The 21,984-nt window shown below is 33.7% G+C and overlaps 2 protein-coding genes across 2 annotated transcripts in view; both read right to left on the bottom strand.

Moving 5' to 3' along the window:
• Positions 1-21,984, bottom strand: part of LOC144352754 (uncharacterized) — an 89,619-nt gene that overhangs the window by 30,927 nt on the left and 36,708 nt on the right. The window contains exons 44-62 of the mRNA XM_085502689.1: positions 21,706-21,819; positions 21,189-21,308; positions 19,061-19,180; positions 18,101-18,214; positions 17,831-17,944; positions 17,327-17,440; positions 16,722-16,835; positions 15,978-16,091; positions 15,401-15,748; positions 14,281-14,394; positions 14,064-14,177; positions 13,663-13,779; positions 13,426-13,539; positions 13,175-13,288; positions 12,816-12,929; positions 10,770-10,883; positions 10,363-10,476; positions 8,680-8,793; positions 8,443-8,556 (exon numbers count right to left, since the gene is read on the bottom strand). Coding sequence (XP_085358815.1) covers positions 8,443-8,556; positions 8,680-8,793; positions 10,363-10,476; positions 10,770-10,883; positions 12,816-12,929; positions 13,175-13,288; positions 13,426-13,539; positions 13,663-13,779; positions 14,064-14,177; positions 14,281-14,394; positions 15,401-15,748; positions 15,978-16,091; positions 16,722-16,835; positions 17,327-17,440; positions 17,831-17,944; positions 18,101-18,214; positions 19,061-19,180; positions 21,189-21,308; positions 21,706-21,819 — 2,415 coding nt within the window. The remainder of the gene's footprint in view (positions 1-8,442; positions 8,557-8,679; positions 8,794-10,362; positions 10,477-10,769; positions 10,884-12,815; positions 12,930-13,174; positions 13,289-13,425; positions 13,540-13,662; positions 13,780-14,063; positions 14,178-14,280; positions 14,395-15,400; positions 15,749-15,977; positions 16,092-16,721; positions 16,836-17,326; positions 17,441-17,830; positions 17,945-18,100; positions 18,215-19,060; positions 19,181-21,188; positions 21,309-21,705; positions 21,820-21,984) is intronic.
• Positions 767-8,021, bottom strand: LOC146739304 (uncharacterized). The gene is made up of 8 exons (XM_085502614.1): positions 7,733-8,021; positions 5,475-5,594; positions 4,816-4,929; positions 4,053-4,166; positions 3,653-3,772; positions 3,233-3,352; positions 1,508-1,621; positions 767-975 (listed from the first exon to the last, which is right to left on the bottom strand). The coding sequence occupies exons 1-8, from the start codon at positions 8,019-8,021 to the stop codon at positions 767-769; spliced, it is 1,200 nt and encodes a 399-aa protein (XP_085358740.1).

Below are 21,984 nucleotides of genomic sequence, written 5' to 3'. Positions count from 1 at the left end.
ACTAGCACATTCATCAACAGCTGCGTTACAAAATAACCAAGTTTAATCCAGATCCAACTTTTTTACATTTGAAAATTAACTGTTTTTACTAAATATATATTATTTCTAAATTAATAATTTAAAGTTAGTTAAATAGTTCATGCAAAAACAAGACATGAGAAAAAATCAAATCACCAGAGCGTTGCATCAACATTATTATTAGGGGTCTGATTTAAGTTCAAACCTTAATTGCTGAAGATGCTACGTGCATGAGAAGCATGAAGTTCATGGCATAGACAAATTAAAAGTAAATACTTATTGTCGAAAATATTACAATTTATTAATAAAGCAAACTTATGAGTAAATGAAGAACATTAAAACATTGTGTATAGACTTTTTGTAAATAAAAATTATCAGGGTAACAATTCGTAATGGTGAATGTGACTTATTTTAATTATTCTGACTGTGGTTTGACCAATATATCTATGTACATTTTTATGACGAGAAAAGTCTAACGAAAGTTTAAAATTTTCAGAAACATGCTAAATACACGTCAGATGCATTCTGACAATAGTTTAATGGGATTCTGTTTATATATTGTGTACCTGTCTGACAACGATCTCCTGTCCAGTCTGGTGTACAGGAACAGTAATATGCCCCAAAAAGATCATGACATGTACCGCCATTGTAACATGGGGAGCTTTCACACTCATTAATTGCTGTTCAGAAGATGGACAATATTTAGAGTTAGTATTTCAACTATATTTATAGCAGTGACAGATGCAATTTATAGAACTTTAACAAGTGGTGAAAAGTAATAGTATTCGAGAATAAAACAATCCGAGTGCCTGGTCTGTAACTCGATTTTAGTATAACTGGTACCTGTTTGACAGTTGTTTCCAGTCCATCCAGAATTACACGTACAGTGGTACTGATTGACATCATCACGACATATGCCCCCATTTTGGCACGGTAAACTAGCACACTCATTTATTACTGTAGAATTAAAGGCAGTGCAATTTATGCGGCAAACATCAATTCATTTCTTTAATTATTGTTACCATTAATTATAAAGAAAATCTCACCATTAGCCAGCATTAACTCTTGAATAATTAGAAGAAAAAGCCAATAATAACTTTTGAATAATTAGAATAAAAATAAGGCAATTTCTTTTCTACTCGATAAAATATTTTCATGCAAATTATAGGTACATTTGCATTTACATTACGCCATTATGCATTGAAGTTATTTAGAAATAAAAGCCAACATCATAACATTTGTTTATATAAATCTGAATAATAAAATTAGCTGACACTGAATTATGTTCAATGAATCCTATTGCAGTGTCTGATTACACAAGTGAATCAAGGGACGAAAGAATAAGGTTTCTTAGAATTAATATGAAAATATGAGAGAAGAACATAAATTATACTTCTACATTTAAAACAAAGATCACAAAAGCCAATACCAAAGAAAATCACCACTACACTTGAAGGAACAGTACATAAACACTGTATTATAAATCTACCTGTCTGACAATTATTTCCAGTCCAACCCGCTATGCATATACATTGATAACTACCAATTTGGTCAATACATGTGCCACCATTGTTACATGGAAAACTGTTGCACTCATTAAGTGCTGCGAAAATCAAACACAGTTAAAGAAAGTAAGTTGAGAGTAGTAGTCATATTATTTGAGAAGATTTTGTACTAGTATCATATTAATTAAGGATGAGAATTGAAAATGGATTAGAAATCATACACTTCATCTATAAGCTTGAAGGATGAATTAATTATTAAATTTAGACAAATTCAATTATCTTCATATTACATTCAGTTCTGTTTTTTATAAACGATGTCTAACGATGTATGTACATTGTGTATTTAGTAAATCACTAAAGTGCCCCATTATGACATAGTATACTGATGTACATCATTGTACAGGGTCCATATCACCAAGAGCAGAATGATTTCCAAGACTTTTCTAGACCTTTTCCCAAACTTTCTTGCATTCCCCCCGCCCCAAGACATTTTGACCCTTAATTCAGGCCAACATCATCACCAAAGCTCATCAAAGTTCTGAGGACATGGCAGTTCCCTGGAGAAAAGGGGCCTTTCTAAAATGAATTAAGAAATTTAAAGACTTTTTCAAAGATTTTTTTATTTTTCCTGTAATTTAAAGACAACTCAAAGATTTCCCAACACTATGGACCCTGTTGTAAAAAATTCATTAAAGTTGTGGAGAGATTTTACATTTAGTTTATATTTACATTAGTGTACATCCCCGTACATGCCCTGCTATCATGCAATAATGGACACTGCAGAGTATCGAGTGTGGTAGCTTGAGAAGGAAGAGATTGATAGTGGGTAATTGTGTTGTGGATTTTAGAATTTCAGTGACATATGAGATTGTGTACCAGTGAATGACATGCAAAAACACACTCATACATGTATATACATTTTTTAAATGAAAATAACCAGGATTTCTTATAGCGCGTTAGTCGTCGCCCAGGGCGTGTTCGAATTTCATGTAAATAAACAATGTATTTTACACGCGTTGTATACGTCGCTATGAGTCTCATATCAAACAGGACGCGGCACGACGACTGCCGCCCTTTAATATGACTGGTTTGTTGTTTAAATAAACATTGGATATAGCAGAGTCCACCATAATCTTGTTTGTATGTTCATGCATTGACTTTAAAGCGGGGGAGTAGTCACCTGCATATGCATCAGATGGCCATAGCGTGTCATTGTTTACAAACAAGCATCTACCCAAACAAGCATTTTTAGCATGCGTTGTTATCGTCGTTTGGGACTCAATTCCTGTGTGCGCGCAGTTGACGACCCTTCCGCTTTAAACAGCGCTGACCATCTAGTTATTGTCTGATAAAATGCGTGCATGTGGTAGCGATGACCAATGAGAACATTATGTTTCCAGAATGGGCAGTTTACAGTAATTTAATTGATAATAGTGTTTCATATTGTCCATCATTTATACATTTATTAGTTATTCAAATAAGAGCCTTGGAAGAAACCATTACACTATGGGTAGAGAAGATGGATAAAAGGAAGGGACAGCTTGTTTTGAGTTAATTGGGGGCAATTCAACAACTGGTAAAATACAAACTCTGCATGTCCAAAACCAGCAAAAACACGACAGATACAACATAATCACCAGAAAAAAAAATCATAAAACAAAATAAATTTAAATCAACAACACATGCACAAGTGATGAATAAATGTCTACCTATGTCACAGTTTTTTCCCATCCAACCAGTAAGACATGTACATCGGTAGTCATATACCAGGTCAGTACACACAGCACCATTCTGGCATGGTAAACTGGCACACTCATTATAAATCACCTCTATGTGAATCACCAAAAAGAAGCAATAGGAAATTAATTATGAAGTTAAAGTGCGGTAGTCGTCGCACCACGCATGCGCGATATATATGGGACTCGTATAAACAAAAATGGCGATTTTGACTGTTGTGCAGATCAACGAGTACAAACTGAGACATTACGAAGCTTTAATTAGGTATTTTTAGGTGGTTGGAAGGCATCGAAGGAGTCGCCGGCGGTAATTAGTACAAGTCACACCCAGGTAAAACCATCACTGACATAAAATCTAAGTAAAAATGTTAACAGTAGAATGGGCACGAGTACCTGTGAGACAATTTTTATCTGTCCATCCCGGTAGACACTGGCAGGTATAGTCATACTCTAGATCAATGCATGTACCACCATTTCTACAGGGCTGACTTGCACATTCATTGATGACTATACCTAAACAAGTAAACGGGTAGTTTAAAAGAAAAGATATTATATAGAGGTGAAATAAGTTGCATTAAAATGTTAATATATATTTGCTGCAATCATGATGAATTCCGAAAAATATACTCCATGTAGACGACAAATTTTCCTATTAGTTGGCAGGTCAGTAGGGCGCCACCACAGTTCATTTCATTTCTGGGTGGAGGTAACACAGGGCGAACAAACACTGCATAATTAACTGTCATCATCTAAAAACTTTATAATTGCATAAACAGTAGGATTATAGATGTACCTATCTCACAGCGAGTACCGGTCCACAAAGACGTACAGACACAGATATAGCCATTTACTTGATCTTGGCATGTACCATAATTGAAACATGGTGAACTTGCACACTCGTTAATGGCTGGTTGTAAAACAACAAAATCTTGTTACAGTTTATAACTAGATAGCAAGATTGTGTGTGAAGAAATTAGCATTTGATAAAGCAGATTTAAAAAAAAATAGAGGTATAGATTTCATTGGCTTTCATGAAAAGTTAAAAGTCGCATATTATAAAGTAGTACAGTAAAGTACAGAAATACCTCATATTTCATATATGAAATACCTCATCAGCTTTAATTAGGAAATATGTAACTGATTTATGGCAATATAGAAAAGAAATGATGAAGGTAATTTAAAGATATGTATTACTGTTTTCATGCTGCCGATACAAAGGTTGAATAAACATTATTATTATTATTATTATTATTATTATTATTATTATTATTATTATTATAATACAGAGTCAAAATTTACTGTCAAAGTTCAAATCAGTGAAAATGTATGTAATTCTGTTCAAGACCTGTTATGCCTCAATTTTGTTTGAAATTAAACTGCAATAGAACCAGCTTGAGATTAAACTTTATACCATGTTGTTTTGTTGAAATCTTATAATAATCTACTAAAATTAATTTCATAAAGTCCTGGGGCTTAGAATACAGGTTTGCCGAAAGTTCATTGATAACAACTTGTGGTTTAAATCTTTTAATTTCAATTATGGATAGTATAATTACCTATTTGACAATTATTTCCAGACCATCCTGCAGTACAAACACAAAAGTAGCTATTCGTGCCATCAATACACAAACCACCATTTTGGCAAGGTCCACTGATACACTCATTAGTTGCTATGGTTACATAAAGACAGAATTCAGAGATACATATATATAGCATTACCATGATATACAAATTTACATAAAAGGACAATTATGAAAAATCAATTACAGGGAAAAAATTATTTCAAAAAAAAATTCACTTATACTAAAATTAATTCTTTTTTTTCATTAGATTTGTGTGATTCTCAAAGAATTGTGAGTGAGATCATTGATCGGAGAGGAGAAATGAAATAAAATGTTATTCCATGTATAACCTTGTTTCTCATCTGCGCAAGACTTCGGTACTTTGATCATGCTACCCCAACGAAAATGAAACTTGGATTTGCTATGCGACAGGCGGTAAAAAAATGAAGAGAAAAATAATATTTTTTAGAATTTTTTGTGCTTACAGGTCGGCGGGCGCGAGAAATTACGCTGAAATAAAATTTTATTTTTATTTCATTTTCGGCTCCTGTTCATTCGGCGGGTTCGCAAAACAAGGGATAATAAAAGACTGGCCTTATAAAAAAAAATTAACAATTCTTTTTAAAAAAAGTGGAAAAAAAACTTGGTCATACCTAGCTCACAGTTTGTGCCTGTCCATCCTGGTTGGCAGCTACATGTATATCTGTATTGTCCATCAATACAAAAACCATCATTCTGACACGGTTGACTAACACATTCATTGACATTCACAGCTATATATCAGTATGGTAACATAATGGTTAGTTAAACATCCATAAATAGTTTAGATCATCTTACCCATGCTTCCTGATGTCAGGTTGTTTGGATGTCATTCAAATTCATAGACTGAGAGTTAATTGTATATTTGTAGGCAACACTAGGATATCATTGCAAGATGTTTTACACTTTGTTTTGAAATGGAAAAATTTTGTTTAGACTTCAAAGAGGCTGCCAATATCTAAGCAAAGGATCTTAAATACCTCAACATGCAGACAATTAGGATTAATTGTACTTTCCGCATGCTAAACAGTACTGTTCAATATTATTTTAGAAAAAAAAAGAGCGATACTACCGGGTATATACACATCTTTTAAATCGCAATGTATGTGTTAACCGTCATTAATACACCCCAAACCTGTATATGAATAGGTAAACATGAAAGGGAAAAACCATGCACAATAGAAAACTCAACTAAAAACATGAATTTTATTATTAAAATGCCTTCTAATTAATTTTCAATTATGAATCAATAGTACATTTCATTGACATGCAAACCAAACTCAAAGGAAGGCCATGGGAATATGTATGTACCTATATCACAGTTACTACCAGTCCAGAACTGTGTACACCGACAGGTATACTTGTAGGTACCATCAATACAGGTACCACCATTATGACAGGGACTGCTGACACACTCATTGACATTCACAGCTTGTATGTGAATGTCCAAGATAGAAACGGAAAAGCAAGGGGGAGAAAGAGAGAAAAATCAGTTGTGTTAGTTGTGAAGTACCCGGGTAGTTAGAAATGTTAAAAATCAACGCAAATACATAGTCTACACATACAATTACATAATCCTAATATTACCCACTCATGAAATTTACTTCACCCTTAGTAAAACAGTTGATATCAATGATGGAACTATTTTTAAAGTTTACAAATGTACTTATACGTTGAAGTGAAAAAAACAAATTATGCTATATACCGGTAGATACGAATAGTAAAATTAAAAACAGAATATCAACAAAGGAATATATATATATGAGGGAATTCAAAAGTTAATTTACTTAAAAAAATAAAAAATATTAATTTGTAAAATAACTTCCCTGATTTTACTAATCTAAACGATCACACTAGAGGATATGTAACATGTGGATTATTCGCCGTTGGTAATTTGGAAATTGTGATTACTGTATGGCCGTTTAATGTACCGGTACTTATGAACTTACATTGCCAAACTTCTACTTTCTGTAGGTTTATGTAAATATTGAGTAATTTGTATGTATTTAGACAGTTTGCATTTACTTACAAGGTCGCCATAGAGGGAGACTGGTATTAAAGGAAACAGCTTTTGTTTTGTAATGCCACTAATGGATTTGTTCTTCATTTGGTAAACCTAGTGTTTAATATTTCATTGTAATTTCCAACTTTATAAGATTTGTAATTCCATATTCTATTTTGAAGCAAGGTCACTGACTGGGTCACCTGAGTTGCCTAGGCTCGTGGTCAAGGGTTGCCTTGATCTTCAGTCTGAACCTTTGTAGCACACTGTGTGCATGTGGCTTTGAGTAGTGTCCGTTTCCTCTTGGTCTGTGCATCAAAACCATGCCATCCAGTCTCAATCACATGTGTTCATTACTGGGGTATTCCATTTTACAGTTTCAGAATATATTATTGTTGTATTGATTATATATTTGTATAGCCGACAAGCTGGGTCGTCCTTGTGTCTCTGAGTTCTAAGTTTAACCTGTCCCCATTCGTATATTTAATGGCAAGTATTTTCTAATAATTGAATTGAAGCTAGCATTAGAATGTAACTTATTCAAGGTTCAGACCTACCTTAAAATTTGTAGAATTTTATTATTACATCTTGGCATTTACGAGTATCATTATTATTAAACCCTTGCTTGACTACATTACATAACATTGTTTGCACTTACATTTTAAAACAGGTATTTTGTTAGTCGGGTGTCTTGTATCAAATGCTTTTATGGTGATCTTGGATTAAAAAGAACATTTATGGTCTATATTTTATCTGTTACAGATATATGTGACATATTATATACAACTGTAAATCATAAACATGCTTTAATGAGGGATTAAGAGAATACATGTATAAAACAATTATACTAAGCATTTCTATGCAATGTACCTTGTTGGCAATTCCATCCAGTGTATGTAGAGGTACATTCACATCTATAACTGCCAGTGTTCAATAGCTCTAAGCAAGTACCACCATTTAAACATGGTTGACTTGTACAAGCCAATCCTATTGATTTTCCAAGAATGGGTTGTTGAAAAAAGAAAATGTCACAAGAAATCTTGATTATATATATAGAGCATAGAAAACTGATAGCAAAACTATTACATAGTTGTAATGCTAGATTTCCAGTGAATTTTAAGTAATCAATGATATTGACTGCCAAAAGTGAAATCAGCATATTACAAATTTACAATTTAATACTCATATCTTTGATTATATCACAGGATCATTACATTGAATGGGACAGAAGCCAGATAAAACAGTAAGTACTGGGGTAATACACAAACAGCAAATTTCACTTTAACTCAATAAACGCTGTAAAATAAAAAAGAAAACATCCTTTCCACTGACATTAGGTAAACTTGCAGTATTGCAGAAAGGACCAGAAAGTATAAGTAATGTGTGGCTATAAAGTAAAAATATTGTACGTTTACAAGAAGTTGGGGATATGCAATCAACAGTACTACATTGGGGCATGATGATGGTAGTGTGGGATCAAGGGACTTCGATGATTAACAAGGCAACATCAGTACCAGGTGGGATATAAAGAAACATTACAATTTGACCAATTATTGCATTCTGTACTTGGGCATACTTACTCTGTTGACAGTTGTCGCCAGTCCAACCAGCAGCACAGGTACATTCGTAGTCAGTGTACAAGTTTAGACATGTAGCACCATTAAGACAAGGGTTTCCACTGCACGCATCACGAACTATAAGAAAACAATTATGATATAATGATGGTCTTCACAATAGTTTTGCTAGATTTTGTTAACTGGCACTTGTGAGAAAATACCATGTTGGGCTATATACATGTATTACCGGTATATACTTACATATTTCACAATTATTGCCAGTGTACTCAGTAGTGCACTCACAAATATAAGATGTCTGTAGATTAACACAACTACCACCATTCTGACATGGATCACTAATACATACATCAACAGCTGTTGAGAAAATAAGAATATTAATACACATTATTATACAACGCCATAAGTTACAGCGTGCCATAATTTTGCGGTATTTTACCGGTTATTTTCATCCTACCATATTAGGAAATGCGAATTCCAAATATTGAATGATTACGTGCGTAAGCGTCCTCTAATAATAACAACAAACATGTCTGCACCAGAGTTTGAATGGACTCTGCACAAAGAAGTTTGCTGATTCTATTCTAAACATTTTGGATTTTGGCATCCCAATGGTGCATCCTTGGAAGGAAAGATTTTACAATAATAAGTTTATTACAAGTATACGTCAAAGTATCCACTCAGACAGTATGCCATTGCATCGACCTCTGTTGCACGTCGGTCGATACTCCAGCTGTACTGTCTTTGTGCATATTTTGAGATATCCTCGTAATAACCTCATATTATACTTAAAGGAAACATATTAGGAATGGGGGGGGGGTTACTAGAACAATGTGGAGTGTATAAAACATAAGATTTCTGGGAAACAAGATATCCTAGTTATTGAAAAACACAACTATTAAATTTTATTGGTTATACTGGATTACTTGTAACATAATTTGGGTAATATAATATTATCATAATATTTGAAATGAATTGGAAAATGGGAATAGATTGTTAAACGGTCAGATGGGACATACAAGATCTAGCGAGTTTGAAAGAGGTATATTCTACAAGTAACTTTAGTTTACCTATTAGCTATTGAATGTATTATTAAATAAAATAAAATAAAAAGCACTAAATCATATAAATTATCAGTACTGATGGAGTCTCTAGAAACATGCCAGTAAGTTTTTTTTTATTTTTGGAGTTGTACCTATTTCACAGTTAATGCCAGACCATCCGGACAAACACAAGCATATATACTCAACAGATCTAGCAAGAATACATGTAGCTCCATTTTGACAAGGCTCATGAAAGCATCTATCGACTAAGTAGAGTAAATTGGCAAATGTTAATGTTCCTTAAAATCAGCACCCTCATGCAGGTATCATGGGAAAAGAAAGTTTGTTCATAGAATTGATTAGTTTTGATTCATCAATTAAGTCAGGTGATTGTGAATTACATAAATTTGCAGGTCCCATCAATAAATAATAATGGATTGTCGTGGAGAACAAGTCAAGACACAGTCTCCATTGTTTTTTTTTAAGAAAACTTGCAAAAAAAGACATTACTTGCCTCCAAAAATAAGAATATACAATTCACATATCAAGCAAAAATCACAGCATAATTAAAGAACTTGCCAAATATATTTACACAACACAACGATTTATTTAACATTTAAATACTAATTATGCAATTTTTATAATATTTTTACATATATCTTGTTATTATTTTAAAACTCATTTTGGCTGTACTTATCCTATGTAAATCTTTTTACACAGAGACAATAAAGTTATTAGTATTACATTTCAACAGCTCAGACAAGTCTTTGTTATGCAACAGATTTGAACCAAACCCATCAATGAAAACCTGAAATAGGGTTCTACAAACGCTTGATATTGTTACATCATGTTGAACTTCACAACAGAAGTTGGATTAACCTACCTATATCACAATTGCTTCCCTGCCAGCCTGGCATACATGAACAGGTATAGTATGTGTACATATTGTTACAAGATGCTCCATTCAGACATGGGTTACCCAGACATGCATCCAACCCTGGAAATTAAAATGAAATTTATAGTTACAAAAATACTTCAACTAACATCGAAAGGGTAAAATACTGTTACAGTTCAATACAAACATCACTGTCATATTTGTGAAGGACATTCAGCAAAGTGTTGCTATTCTCTTTATCATATAGGATGGGCTAGATAAATATAGAAAACAAATGGTAAGCAGAAACAGCTCATTTAAAAACTGTCATGTTTAGTATTTCTAATTTACACAATTTAGTTTAGATTTGAGTCACGGTGGTACTGCAGAAAAGAACATATAGTGGCAATACTTACGTGTGTCACAGATTTGCCCAGTCCAACTGACTGCACATGTACATGTATAGTAAGTATAAAGGTTATTGCACACACCACCATTCAGACATGGATCACCAAAACAGGCATCTAGAGCTAGGAAATAAGATGACAATATAAATACAAGGTAAAGTTAGGCATGTATAACAGCAGGAAATACAAATTCCATTTGGGGTCGCCTAGAACCCCCCCCCCCCCAACAAATACAATTTTGATATATTTGCTGATATAGTGAAATACATGCTGATAAATTATAATTATATTAAATATGTGTTACTAAGAATATTAACTTAGTGTATTAATTCTCATCTAATTCTCAAATAAATCCCATACAAATAAAACTTAATATTATTTTTCCCTTCAGTTCAACTTGCATATATTTATTCATTTATTCCATGATGACACATAGATAGTCCTATCGAAACATTCAGACTGATCAGCTGCTTTCTCTATGTGATCCGTCATAGTACTAGTTTTTTCATATAATAATAATAATATGAGGTTATTACGAGGATACCTCAAAGTATGCATGAAGACAGTACAGCAGGAGTATCGACCGACACGCAGTACGCGGTCGATGTGACGGCGTACTGTCTGAGTGCATACTTTGAGGTATCCTCGTAATAACCTTTATTATACATCTTTGCTTTCCAAAATGTTTAGAACAGATTAAGCGAACTTCTTTGTGTGGAATCCGGTCAAACCCTGGTGGCATCCATGTTTGTTTTTATTATTAGAGAACGCTTACGTGCATAATCATTCCATATTTGGAATTCGCATTTCCTTATATGGAAGAATCAAAATTATGGCACGCTTTAACTTATGGCATTACGGTGACAGATGTATAATAATAATCTTTATTGTTATCGTATCCTCTATGGAAATATACATTAAGTCATTGAAAATGATACAGTCCCTGTTAAATTTTTGAAAGTTCTCTTTGTGCTTGTCATATTAAAGTGAAGGGGTTGTCACGAGCGGTTCCTTGAAACTTGAGTCCAAAGTGGCATATACAAACAGATTGTTTATTTACATCAAATTCAAACACGTGTTTAAGACGTAGCAAAGAAAAACATGGATCTCAAGTGAAAGCATGTCCAAGTTATCACATTTTAAACAAACAAGATGGCCACCAGTCGGTGGTACATGGGTACATGATACATGGGTGACAGAGATATAGTAATATATCCAAAAATAAAAACAGCCGTTATTCGGCCATCTTTGATCTGATTATGAAAGAAAGTGACATGTATGATGTATGTGCTAAATACGAATGAAAATGGTACATAAATCTTGGAAATATAGTAGTAAGGCCAAAAAGTTGGATGGCTGTCAATCGGCATCATTGATCCGATTTTGAAAATTTTTTTTATAGACATGTATCCTAACATGTATAATCTATGTACCAAGTTTGAATGAAAATTGACAAAGCATGTCCAAAATACAACATTTTCAAAAAACAAGATGGCTGCCAGTCAGCCATTTTGAATCGAATCGCTAAACCACTGCATGTGCATATGTCCCACATAAGGTACAAGGCACATGCAAAGAATGAACAGAATCGATACAAAGGATTCTGAAATAAGACTCCGGACAGACAGACAGACGCACGTTCGGATGGAAGCACAGACGGACGGATGGATGCACAGACAGTCAGAGGACATGTATCCTAACATGTATAATCTATGTACCAAATTTGAATGAAAACTGACAAACCATGTCCAAAATACGGCATTTTCAAAAAACAACATGGCTGCCAGTCGGCCATTTTGAATCAAATCGATAAACCACTGCATGTGCATATGACCCACAGAAAGTACTAGGCACATGCAAAGAATGAATGGAATTGGTCCAAAGGATTCTGAAATATGACTTCATCCGAACGGGGACTAAAAATACAATAAAGGTATAATAGCAATGAAAAAAAAAATTTAATTAAAAGAGTATAAAAGTTATTAATAAAATGTAGCAAATTAAAGTAAATGTTTTTATTTATGTATCTGTATATTATGTATCTGTACATTATACCTGTTTGACAGTTTGATCCAGTGTATGCTGGTGGACATCGACATATGTAATATAAATAATAATTATCACAAGTGGCACTGTTCAGACATGGATCAGATAAACACGGATTCAGCTCTGTTAAATCAAATAGCATGATGTTAGGAATTTATTTTCACTGAAAAGACATTTTGTGCGTAAATATATATATTCGTTGGATTTTATTTTCACTGAATCATCCCTTCAGCGAAAATTAATTCCAAGCGAAAATAAAGTATTCTACAGTAAGTTACTGTTAGCTCTGGCGCGAATCTAAATACATTTCAATAAGATATAGATTGGTGCGATAGCTAAGTAATATGTGAATTTCATTCTTCACTTACCACTCTCACAGTTTACACCGGTAAATCCAGTTTGACAGTTACATGTGTAGTAGGTCTGAAAATTGAGACAAGTGCCACTATTCTGACATGGACTGCTTGTACACAAGTTAATAGCTGAATAAAAGAATAAAAACACATGGTCATATAACAGATTGCAAATATAAAACGTAAGAATTTTGTTTGTGGCGAAAACAAAACTAGCAGCAAGTATTTGTTAGAAAAGCCACTGATCTTAAACTAGTTTTACTTACGTAGTTCACAGTGAACACCTGTGTAGCCAGCTGCACACTGGCATAGGTATGATGTCCGCATATTGGTACACACAGCACTATTCTGACAAGGGTTGGGTTGGCACAAATTGATTTCTACATTATGAAAAAAAAAATAGTAATGTGTTGTTCAATATTACCTGTAAGTCTTACAGTCACAACTAAGTACCGAGTGCTTTTTTTATAGAATTAATGACATAATGAAATATTAAGACTTGCCTGTTTCACAGTTTGTTCCTGTCCAACCAGGAGCACAAATACAAGTATAAGAAATCTGGTGATTTTGACAAGCAGCTCCATTCAGACATGGGTTGTCAGGAGAACACATATTGATTGCTGAAACAGAAATACACAAATACAACATCTATGTACAATAAGTTATGCAGATATTTTTCTACCATTTCAATTCAGAAAATTTCAGAATTTATGAATATTTTCAAAATATAAATGAATAAATTTCTAATATTAAGTTTTTAATAAAACATGATGATCTTGCATGAACATGTATTGCAATATCCGAGAAATCATCAAGGTATGAGGAATCAACGTTTTTAAGAACATCAAGACTTTTAACTGAGCATTGTAGAAGTTTGTGAAATCGCAAACTATTTGACAGTTACCTTGATCACAATTGAATCCAGTCCAGCCACTTAGACATGTACACGTATAAGACGTGAAAAAGTTATTACATGGTGCACTGTTCTGACAGGGATTAGAAATGCAAGGATTAAGTCCTGAAAGCAAATGAGAAGTTCTGTTACTCTATGCATTTTACATAACACTTATACAGCAATAACTAAATTTTACTTAGGTGACAGGAAATAAAATAATATTTACTTTGTTCACAGTTGTTTCCACTCCAACCCAGTTGGCAGGTACATGTATAGTGAGTCAAAAAGTCATTACAGGTAGCACCGTTGAGACACTGGTTGGGTTGACATGCATTGCGAACTGAAAAAAAACACATAATGACTATTAATTATCTAACGCATTAAAACTGGGCCTCAAGTGCTTAATTGTGTGAATACATTTGTTAGTTGTTCACTTAAAATGTATTTTTAATTTTTAGGCATGCGGGCAAAAGATATTGCACAACTACTGACAGAGGTAATATACATAATATTAACTGACTTGTATGAGATATGGCTATGTGGAACAGCAATCATATAAACATGATGGCTGCCAGTAAGCCATTTATGATTTGATGGTGAAAAAAAATACACAAGCATTTGTCCAATATGATGTTGGATGCATGTGTGAAGTGGGAACTTGATCAGTCCAGGTAGTTATTTAAATTTTACACTCATCAAAAATATATCAAAAAATTAGTTAAAAAAGTTATTCAACATCACTTGAAAAATCTCAACACAGCAGACTCTACAGTGAGATCAAATAGTAGTGTTCTTTTTTTCCTTTTTTACTGAAATGATTCCAGCTCAGGTTGTTGCGTGTTTAGTTGCTTAACTGATTTTGAACTATTGAATTAGGCTATGACAACAGTGAGTGATAAATAAGAAAACCTGCAATCAAAGGTGACAAAACAAGTTTTTGAATAATATTTCTGGAAAGCAATTTGAATATTTTTCATTTACTTACTTGTAATACTACATAAGCTATGTAAACTAAAAAAAACATATATTGCGTCTTATTTTCCAGTATATTGGGTATTTTTCTACTTCTACGGTATATTAATAGCCAAAAAAAGTGTTCTATGGAGATTTAAGTTGTTCACAAGTAGGCTTACATGTATGCGATGCCAAATGGATAACATGTTGTCAACATTAGAATGTTACAATTACGTATATTTGGATTTGATCACATTTAAATCAAAAAGTCACATTTTTGTGGTGATTTAATCATCAAGATTGGGAATTGAGGTCTTAAATACAAGCACAGTAAATCTATCTAATAGTTGAAATCATCTTCAGAAAAAGAGAAACCAATTATAAAGTATTACCTATTTGACACCTATCCCCATCATACTGTGGTAAACATTCACAAGTATAGGAAGTCTGGAAGTTAGAACATGTGCCACCATTCAGGCAGGGATCAGTCTGGCATAGGTCAATGGCAAGGTGACACCGATCTCCTGTCCAACCAGGAATACAGGTGCACGTATAAAAATTCTGGTAATTGTTGCATGTGCCACCATTCTCACATGGATTGGTTGGTATGCAGAGATCAATAGGAGTCTGGCAGATAGTGCCAGTCCAACCAGGTTGACAAGTACAAGTGTAAAAAGTTTGGTAGTTCTGGCATGTTCCACTATTCATGCAAGGGTTGTCAGGCTGACATAAATTAATGGCTGAAATGACAAAAGTATTGAATAATTAATACCAGAATGAATGAAAGTTAGACTACTACATTTGTTCAGATGCACATCAAATTATTCCTATATTTTAACAATAATGGAAAGTGAATTACCAAAGTGAATTATTTTAAGCTGAGAACTAGGGTGGTCATTTTATTTGACAGCAGACAGTCAATGTTCAGAAAAGCCACTAGTAGATTCTAAGATCTAAAAGTCTACTCACCAGTCTGACACAGAACTCCAATCCAACCAGCAACACATTGACATGTGAAACCATCAACGGCATCGTAACAAGTGGCTCCATTTTGACAAGGGTTACTGGCACACTCGTTAATATCTGATAATTAAAAATAATTAGAAAATACCGTTATGATAGCAGCCAATATAAATTAAGGACTTAACAATTTATAAGTGAAGTGCAGTCATTATTTATTCTGACTCTCACAGTAATTAACAGCCACGTACAACATTCATATGGATCCAATGAATATGCTGACTTGTTTTTTAGGTTATTACATGCTTTCACATTCATTATCTTAACTTCAGTATGTAGGGGACAACTAAATTTAAAGTGTGATGGTCGTCATGCTGTGCATGAACGACATTTGTGTTGATAAACATTGATTTTCCCACAACTCAATGCACTCTTCAAATGGAAATCACGAGTATGAGGTTTGACCTGGGTGCGACTTGCATTGATTACAGCCGTGACTCCTTGATTTCTTCAATACCTTCCAATCACCTGAAAATTACCTAATTAAAGCATGGAAACGTCTCAATTTGTACTCGCTGATCTGCGCAACAGTCAAAGTCCCCATCTTTGTTCATATGAGACCCATATATCTCATGCATAAATGGTGCGATGACTACTACCCTTTAGACAACAATTGGCTCAATAAAATACACAATACAATTTTTTGTGAATAAAGAAATGTGAACAAGTGAAGATTAGGTATTGATGACTTACTTGTGTTACAATTAGTACCAGAGTAACCCGGTGCACAGTTACATGTGTAGGATATCTGAAAGTTTGTACACGTGGCTCCATTCTGGCAGGGATCAGGCTGGCACAGATCAATGGCTGCAAACAGAATTGAACAAGAGAAAATGGTTTTCATTGATAAAATGGTGCAAAAAACTAGATTATTATTATTTTTATTACATGTATTTAGATGTGTAGGCAAATCAAGTACAAGTTTGTGTATTCTCAGCAATTTAGAAACTGAAGACACCAATAGAAATGCTTTATTAATAATTATTATAAACATAAATACGTACAACAAAGAAATACAGAATAAGCACCGAATTAAAATACTCTATTTTAGCTGGAATTAATTTTCGCTGAAAAGAGTTTTTGGGTGTTTTGTATGGAATTTATTTTCACTGATTTTTGATGAGTTGAATGTAATATATAGGAAAAATGGTATATTCGCTGTATTTTATTTTCACTGAATCATCTGTTCAGCGGAAATTTATTCCAAGCGAAAATTAAAGTATTTTACAGTATATGACTTCCAATCTAAAAATTACAGGAACAATAGGAATAATTAACACATTGAATTATATACTTACGCATGTCACACAGAGTACCTATCCAGCCAGGTCCACAGTCACATGTGTAGAAATTCACATAGTCATTGCAGGTTGCACCATTCTTACAAGGGTGACTTAAACACTCAAGTACCTCTGTGAAATATAAAACCAGTTGATTTATAAACTGTGCTCTATGGATGGTACAGGGGTTTTTCTAGAAAAAAAACTGCAAGAGGGAGCACTGCAATTCAGCTAGCTGCGCCATCAAGTGGGGGAGATAGGGTTCTCCCTACCAGGGTGTGTAGTTTTTGATAATTCTAAGTTAAAATGGAGCATTCTATGGCTTCCTTGGGGCCAAAATTACTATCAGACAGGTCACTGTGATCCCTGGTCAATCAGAATTTTATGGTTGCCAGAGGATCTGCTCCCCAGGGTAAGGGGCGCATGGCCATGGCATGAGGGCGCTGCACCCCTGTTCCCTTGTTTAAAAAAATCCCTGTGGTAGATAATAATTGTCAAGAAATGATCACAACAATGACTTACCAAATTGGCAGAACAGGCCAGCATATCCAGGAACACAAGTACAAACATAATAACTTTGGAAGTCACCACACGTCGCACCATTTAGACATGGGTCTGACAGACAAGCATTAATAGCTGAAGAGAAATATCAGGTATTCAAATTATCTCTAGCAAGTAAATGGTAATACTCCTAACACTGGAACAAGTTGTTTATTATAAATACTTTAACTCATATACATGTATGTACAGATGAGATAAATTGTAATTATGCTGATGTCCACATATTCTCACCTATATCACAATTAGTTCCAGTCCAGCCGGCGGGGCAGTAACAGGTATATAGTCCAACTGAATCAAAACAAGTAGCCCCATTCTGACATGGATTGCTCTCGCATTCATTAATCTCTGCAAGTAAATACTGATTACATTAGGCAGCTGCTACAAAGGCATCACCAAATGTGAGGGATTCCTACTGTTAAAATAATTTATTTTAGTCGGAATTAATTTTTGCTGAACTGAGATTTTGAGTGTATTGTATGGGGTTTATTTTCACTGATATTTGATGAGTTGAATGTGAAATACCGTATAGAGAAAAAAAAGTACCGAACATTTGCTGGATTATATTTTCACTGAATCAAGTGAAAATAATTAGTATAAAAAGTATTTTACAGTAAGTTAATAATTCTCTATTATGGTCATGTTAATAAAATCAATCTGCAGTGTTGATACAGGTATAACGATACTGTAACAATAAATTTTATACCATGTTTGACACTAAGCAATCAATGTATGTGGAGACAGGTAGAATGAAAAGATGAACCAAAGATGAAAATCATCATGTAGTACAAAGTATCACATTCAATGGCAGCACTGCCAGCACTTATACTTGCTACTAGCAATCCCAACATTGACTTTGAATTGGTCCGGCCATAGCTTGCTGAGAAACATTTGTGGGAAAATCATTTCAGTCACTTCAATATGGCAAACAATATTATGCTGACATTTTTATGAAAGAATGAAAGAACTATATAAATAGGTAAAAGAAAATACAAACGATTTCATTAGCACAAGTTTTATACAAAATTCATTGAATTTTATTGGTTTATGATACTTTCAAATTACTAACAACAAACAACTATAATACTTAGGATAGTTTAATGAAAGTTGAATAATCAATCATTCAGTTTGTTTATTTATTTGTTTGATAAATTTCAAGGTACATAAATACAACAAATGTAGTACTACACATACCTGACTGACAGATTTCTCCTGTAAATCCAACAGCACACAGACACTGGTAGTCTTGATTCTCAAAGTCATTCATGCAAGTGGCACCATTCAAACATGGATTATTCTGGCATAAATCTATTTCTAAGTGGGGAAATAACCAGAAAAACATATGTAACTATTCAGTGAAAAACATGAAATTTAATTATTGGTGAATTATGTCAGAGCATAGCAAAGCAAAATAAATGAAATTGTTCAATTGCAAATAAACCATGCAAGTGTAATCAAGTTATTTTTTTATTTCACAGTAAAGTAGACCATTGGCCTCATATGCAATAAAAACTTCACAAAAAACAAGAGAATGATCATGCCATTTAGGTCAACATTGGAAATAATATTTTCTCTTAATTTGAAACCATAGAATATATGAATATAGATAAAGACAGAAGAACAAAGTATTATGAGAATTTAAAACAGAAATAAATATAAATGATGAATATTAGTAATAGTAAAAAATGATATTCAGATTCCACTTTATGTAAAACACACGAGAATATTGTTCACCCGCGCCTTCTTGATGCACAATCTGTGACTAAAACACAAAATCTGCACAGAAAACTGAAGAAAATCTTTACCAGTAAAGAACAGATATTTTTCTAAAACCAGATAATTATGCATGTATAATACAAAGTAATAATTCCAGTTCATGGCTCATTTTACAACACAAACTTCAAATAAATTTATAACAGATAATACAACTTTAACCTCATTTTGCAACAATTACATGGACGATCGACGGATGATGTCACCCTAGTTATCACACAGTGGTGAGGCAGTGTTTTGCCCTTAAATCTCTGGATGAATACTGCAGAAATTAAATATTCTTGTTAGTTTAGATTGCAGTGGAGAGGAACACACAAGAAATTAGAGAACAAGAATGAAATAATATTTCCTCAAAAATCCGTTTGCCGCGAACAATATAATTTAAATAAAGAACATGCAATGCAAGGTTCTGTCCAGCCTGGCTTGATATTCATGAGCTAATTAATATTCATGAGCTAATTAATATTCATGAGCTAATTAATATTCATGATTGTCATCCTAGTAGTTGAAGCAAGAAGGTCGTCACCTATTCACATGTAGGAATTGAGTCCCAAGCAACGATAACACGTGCTAAAAACGCAAAGGCTCATGGGTAGATGCTTGTTTGTAAACAATGACACGCTATGGCCATCTGATGCATGTGCAGGTGACGACTCTCTCGCTTTAACCACTTCAATTTAACTTTTATTTTAAATATTTAATGAAATATTAATTTGAATTTATCTGTGTTTTTTTGTAATGGAACATTAGTGAATCACATTTATAGTGAAGAATAATTATTCCATGAATCAGCAACTCAATATAGGATCTGGAGCTTACTACACTCAAGAGTAGGTCAAATGAACGACAACTTTGCACATCCCTGATGGTGAGGTGACAATTTGTCACTGCGTCACCTGTCATTATCTTGATGTATGGCTTATTTCAGAGACCGGCTTGTTTAGTAAAGCTAATATAACGTCAATCAGAGTGAAATTCAAATTAAAATACATTAGGCTGATGTCACTGAATATTGATTTTCAACAGCGTGACAATTTACATTCAAGACTTGTTCTGCGTTTATATTCATGCCAAGTTAATTTAAGTGTAAAAATGACAAGCTCTATAGACCCCTTTCATAAGTCGAGCGCCCTCAAACACTTCCTGTTTCAGAAGAACTGAAAGATAGGCCAGTAGGTATAGGAACTCCACTGTCTCCATAGACAGACACAGCAGCTATCCAGGAAGTACTCTTCTAAAGGCAAGAAACACTGTGAGTTTATTTTTATTTTGATCCAGTGCTAAGTTGAAGGATAAAGTCTGCAGACATTGATCCTGCTAAATGCATGTCAACATTATACGTCTATATGAACATTAGAATAGGTCTGGTCAGTAACTTTGTATTCTGGTCAGAAATTCTAAGTGCTGAGCGGAACCGACTGGCATGGGCAGATCCTTGGCAAAGTTTTGGAGAAAGAACACAGAATTGAAAAAACAAAACATGCAAAATAAACATAAAATAGTCACTTTATATTGCATGCCATGCATAATCTAACAGTGCATGCAATACCTAATTGACAATGGACTCCTGTCCAATTTGGTGCACAATCACAGACGTAGGAGTTTCGCTGATCACGACATGTAGCACCGTTCAAACAAGGCATACTAACACACTCATTGAAGTTCAGTTCTGATTCCAAGGAGGAAATAAGTAACATGTACGTTAAGCTCATTCAATTAAGTATGTGGAAACTATTTTACCTCATTCAATTAAGTATGTGGAAACTATTTTACCTCATTCAATTAAGTATGTGGAAACTATTTTACCGTAGTGAAACATAAGCTACCCCTCATGATGAACAAAAAAAATGAAGCCACCTATCCACATATTAGAATTTCTATCATGATAGTTAATCAGTGGATAATCCTTAGAATGATTTCAATGTCTTTATAGTTAGGATGGATCTGCATGTAAATATTCATGATAAAGTCAAGATAAAATTCTATATGGACATACATGCAATTTTCACTTTGTTATTTATAAATACCCCCCCCCCCCCACCTTTATAAGCAAAGAAATGTCATACCAGTTTCACAGGTAATTCCACTGAATCCGAATGGACAAGCACATATATAACCATTCACCATATCACTGCAAGTACCACCATTCATACAAGGGTTGCTGAAACACTCATCAATATCTACATAAAACAGACACAATGTTTAGATTCTTTTCATGACATTGAAGGATGCATAAAATGTGGTATACAACAGGCTAATGAATAATATCTGTCAGTGAACTCATTCATTAAAAAATGTGTGCACATTTTTTTTTCATAATTCTTCATATGTGAACCCATCACTGA

The sequence above is a fragment of the Saccoglossus kowalevskii genome, chromosome 8 (genome assembly GCF_978046115.1).
Source record: "Saccoglossus kowalevskii chromosome 8, keSacKowa6.1, whole genome shotgun sequence".
In the NCBI taxonomy this organism is placed as follows: domain Eukaryota; kingdom Metazoa; phylum Hemichordata; class Enteropneusta; family Harrimaniidae; genus Saccoglossus; species Saccoglossus kowalevskii.
The sequence above is the reverse complement of the archived record's forward strand: the minus strand, read 5'-3'. Positions and strand labels throughout refer to the sequence as shown.

Coding starts and splice junctions, on each gene's coding strand:
- LOC146739304 (XM_085502614.1), bottom strand. CDS start 8,021: ATGCTGATTTCACTTTTGGCAGTCAATATCATTGATTACTTAAAATTC. Junction 4,930..5,474: donor AGGCACAAACTGTGAGCTAG/GTATGACCAAGT, acceptor ATGTAACCATAG/CAACTAATGAGTGTATCAGT. Junction 4,167..4,815: donor TGGAAATAATTGTCAAATAG/GTAATTATACTA, acceptor TTTTACAACCAG/CCATTAACGAGTGTGCAAGT.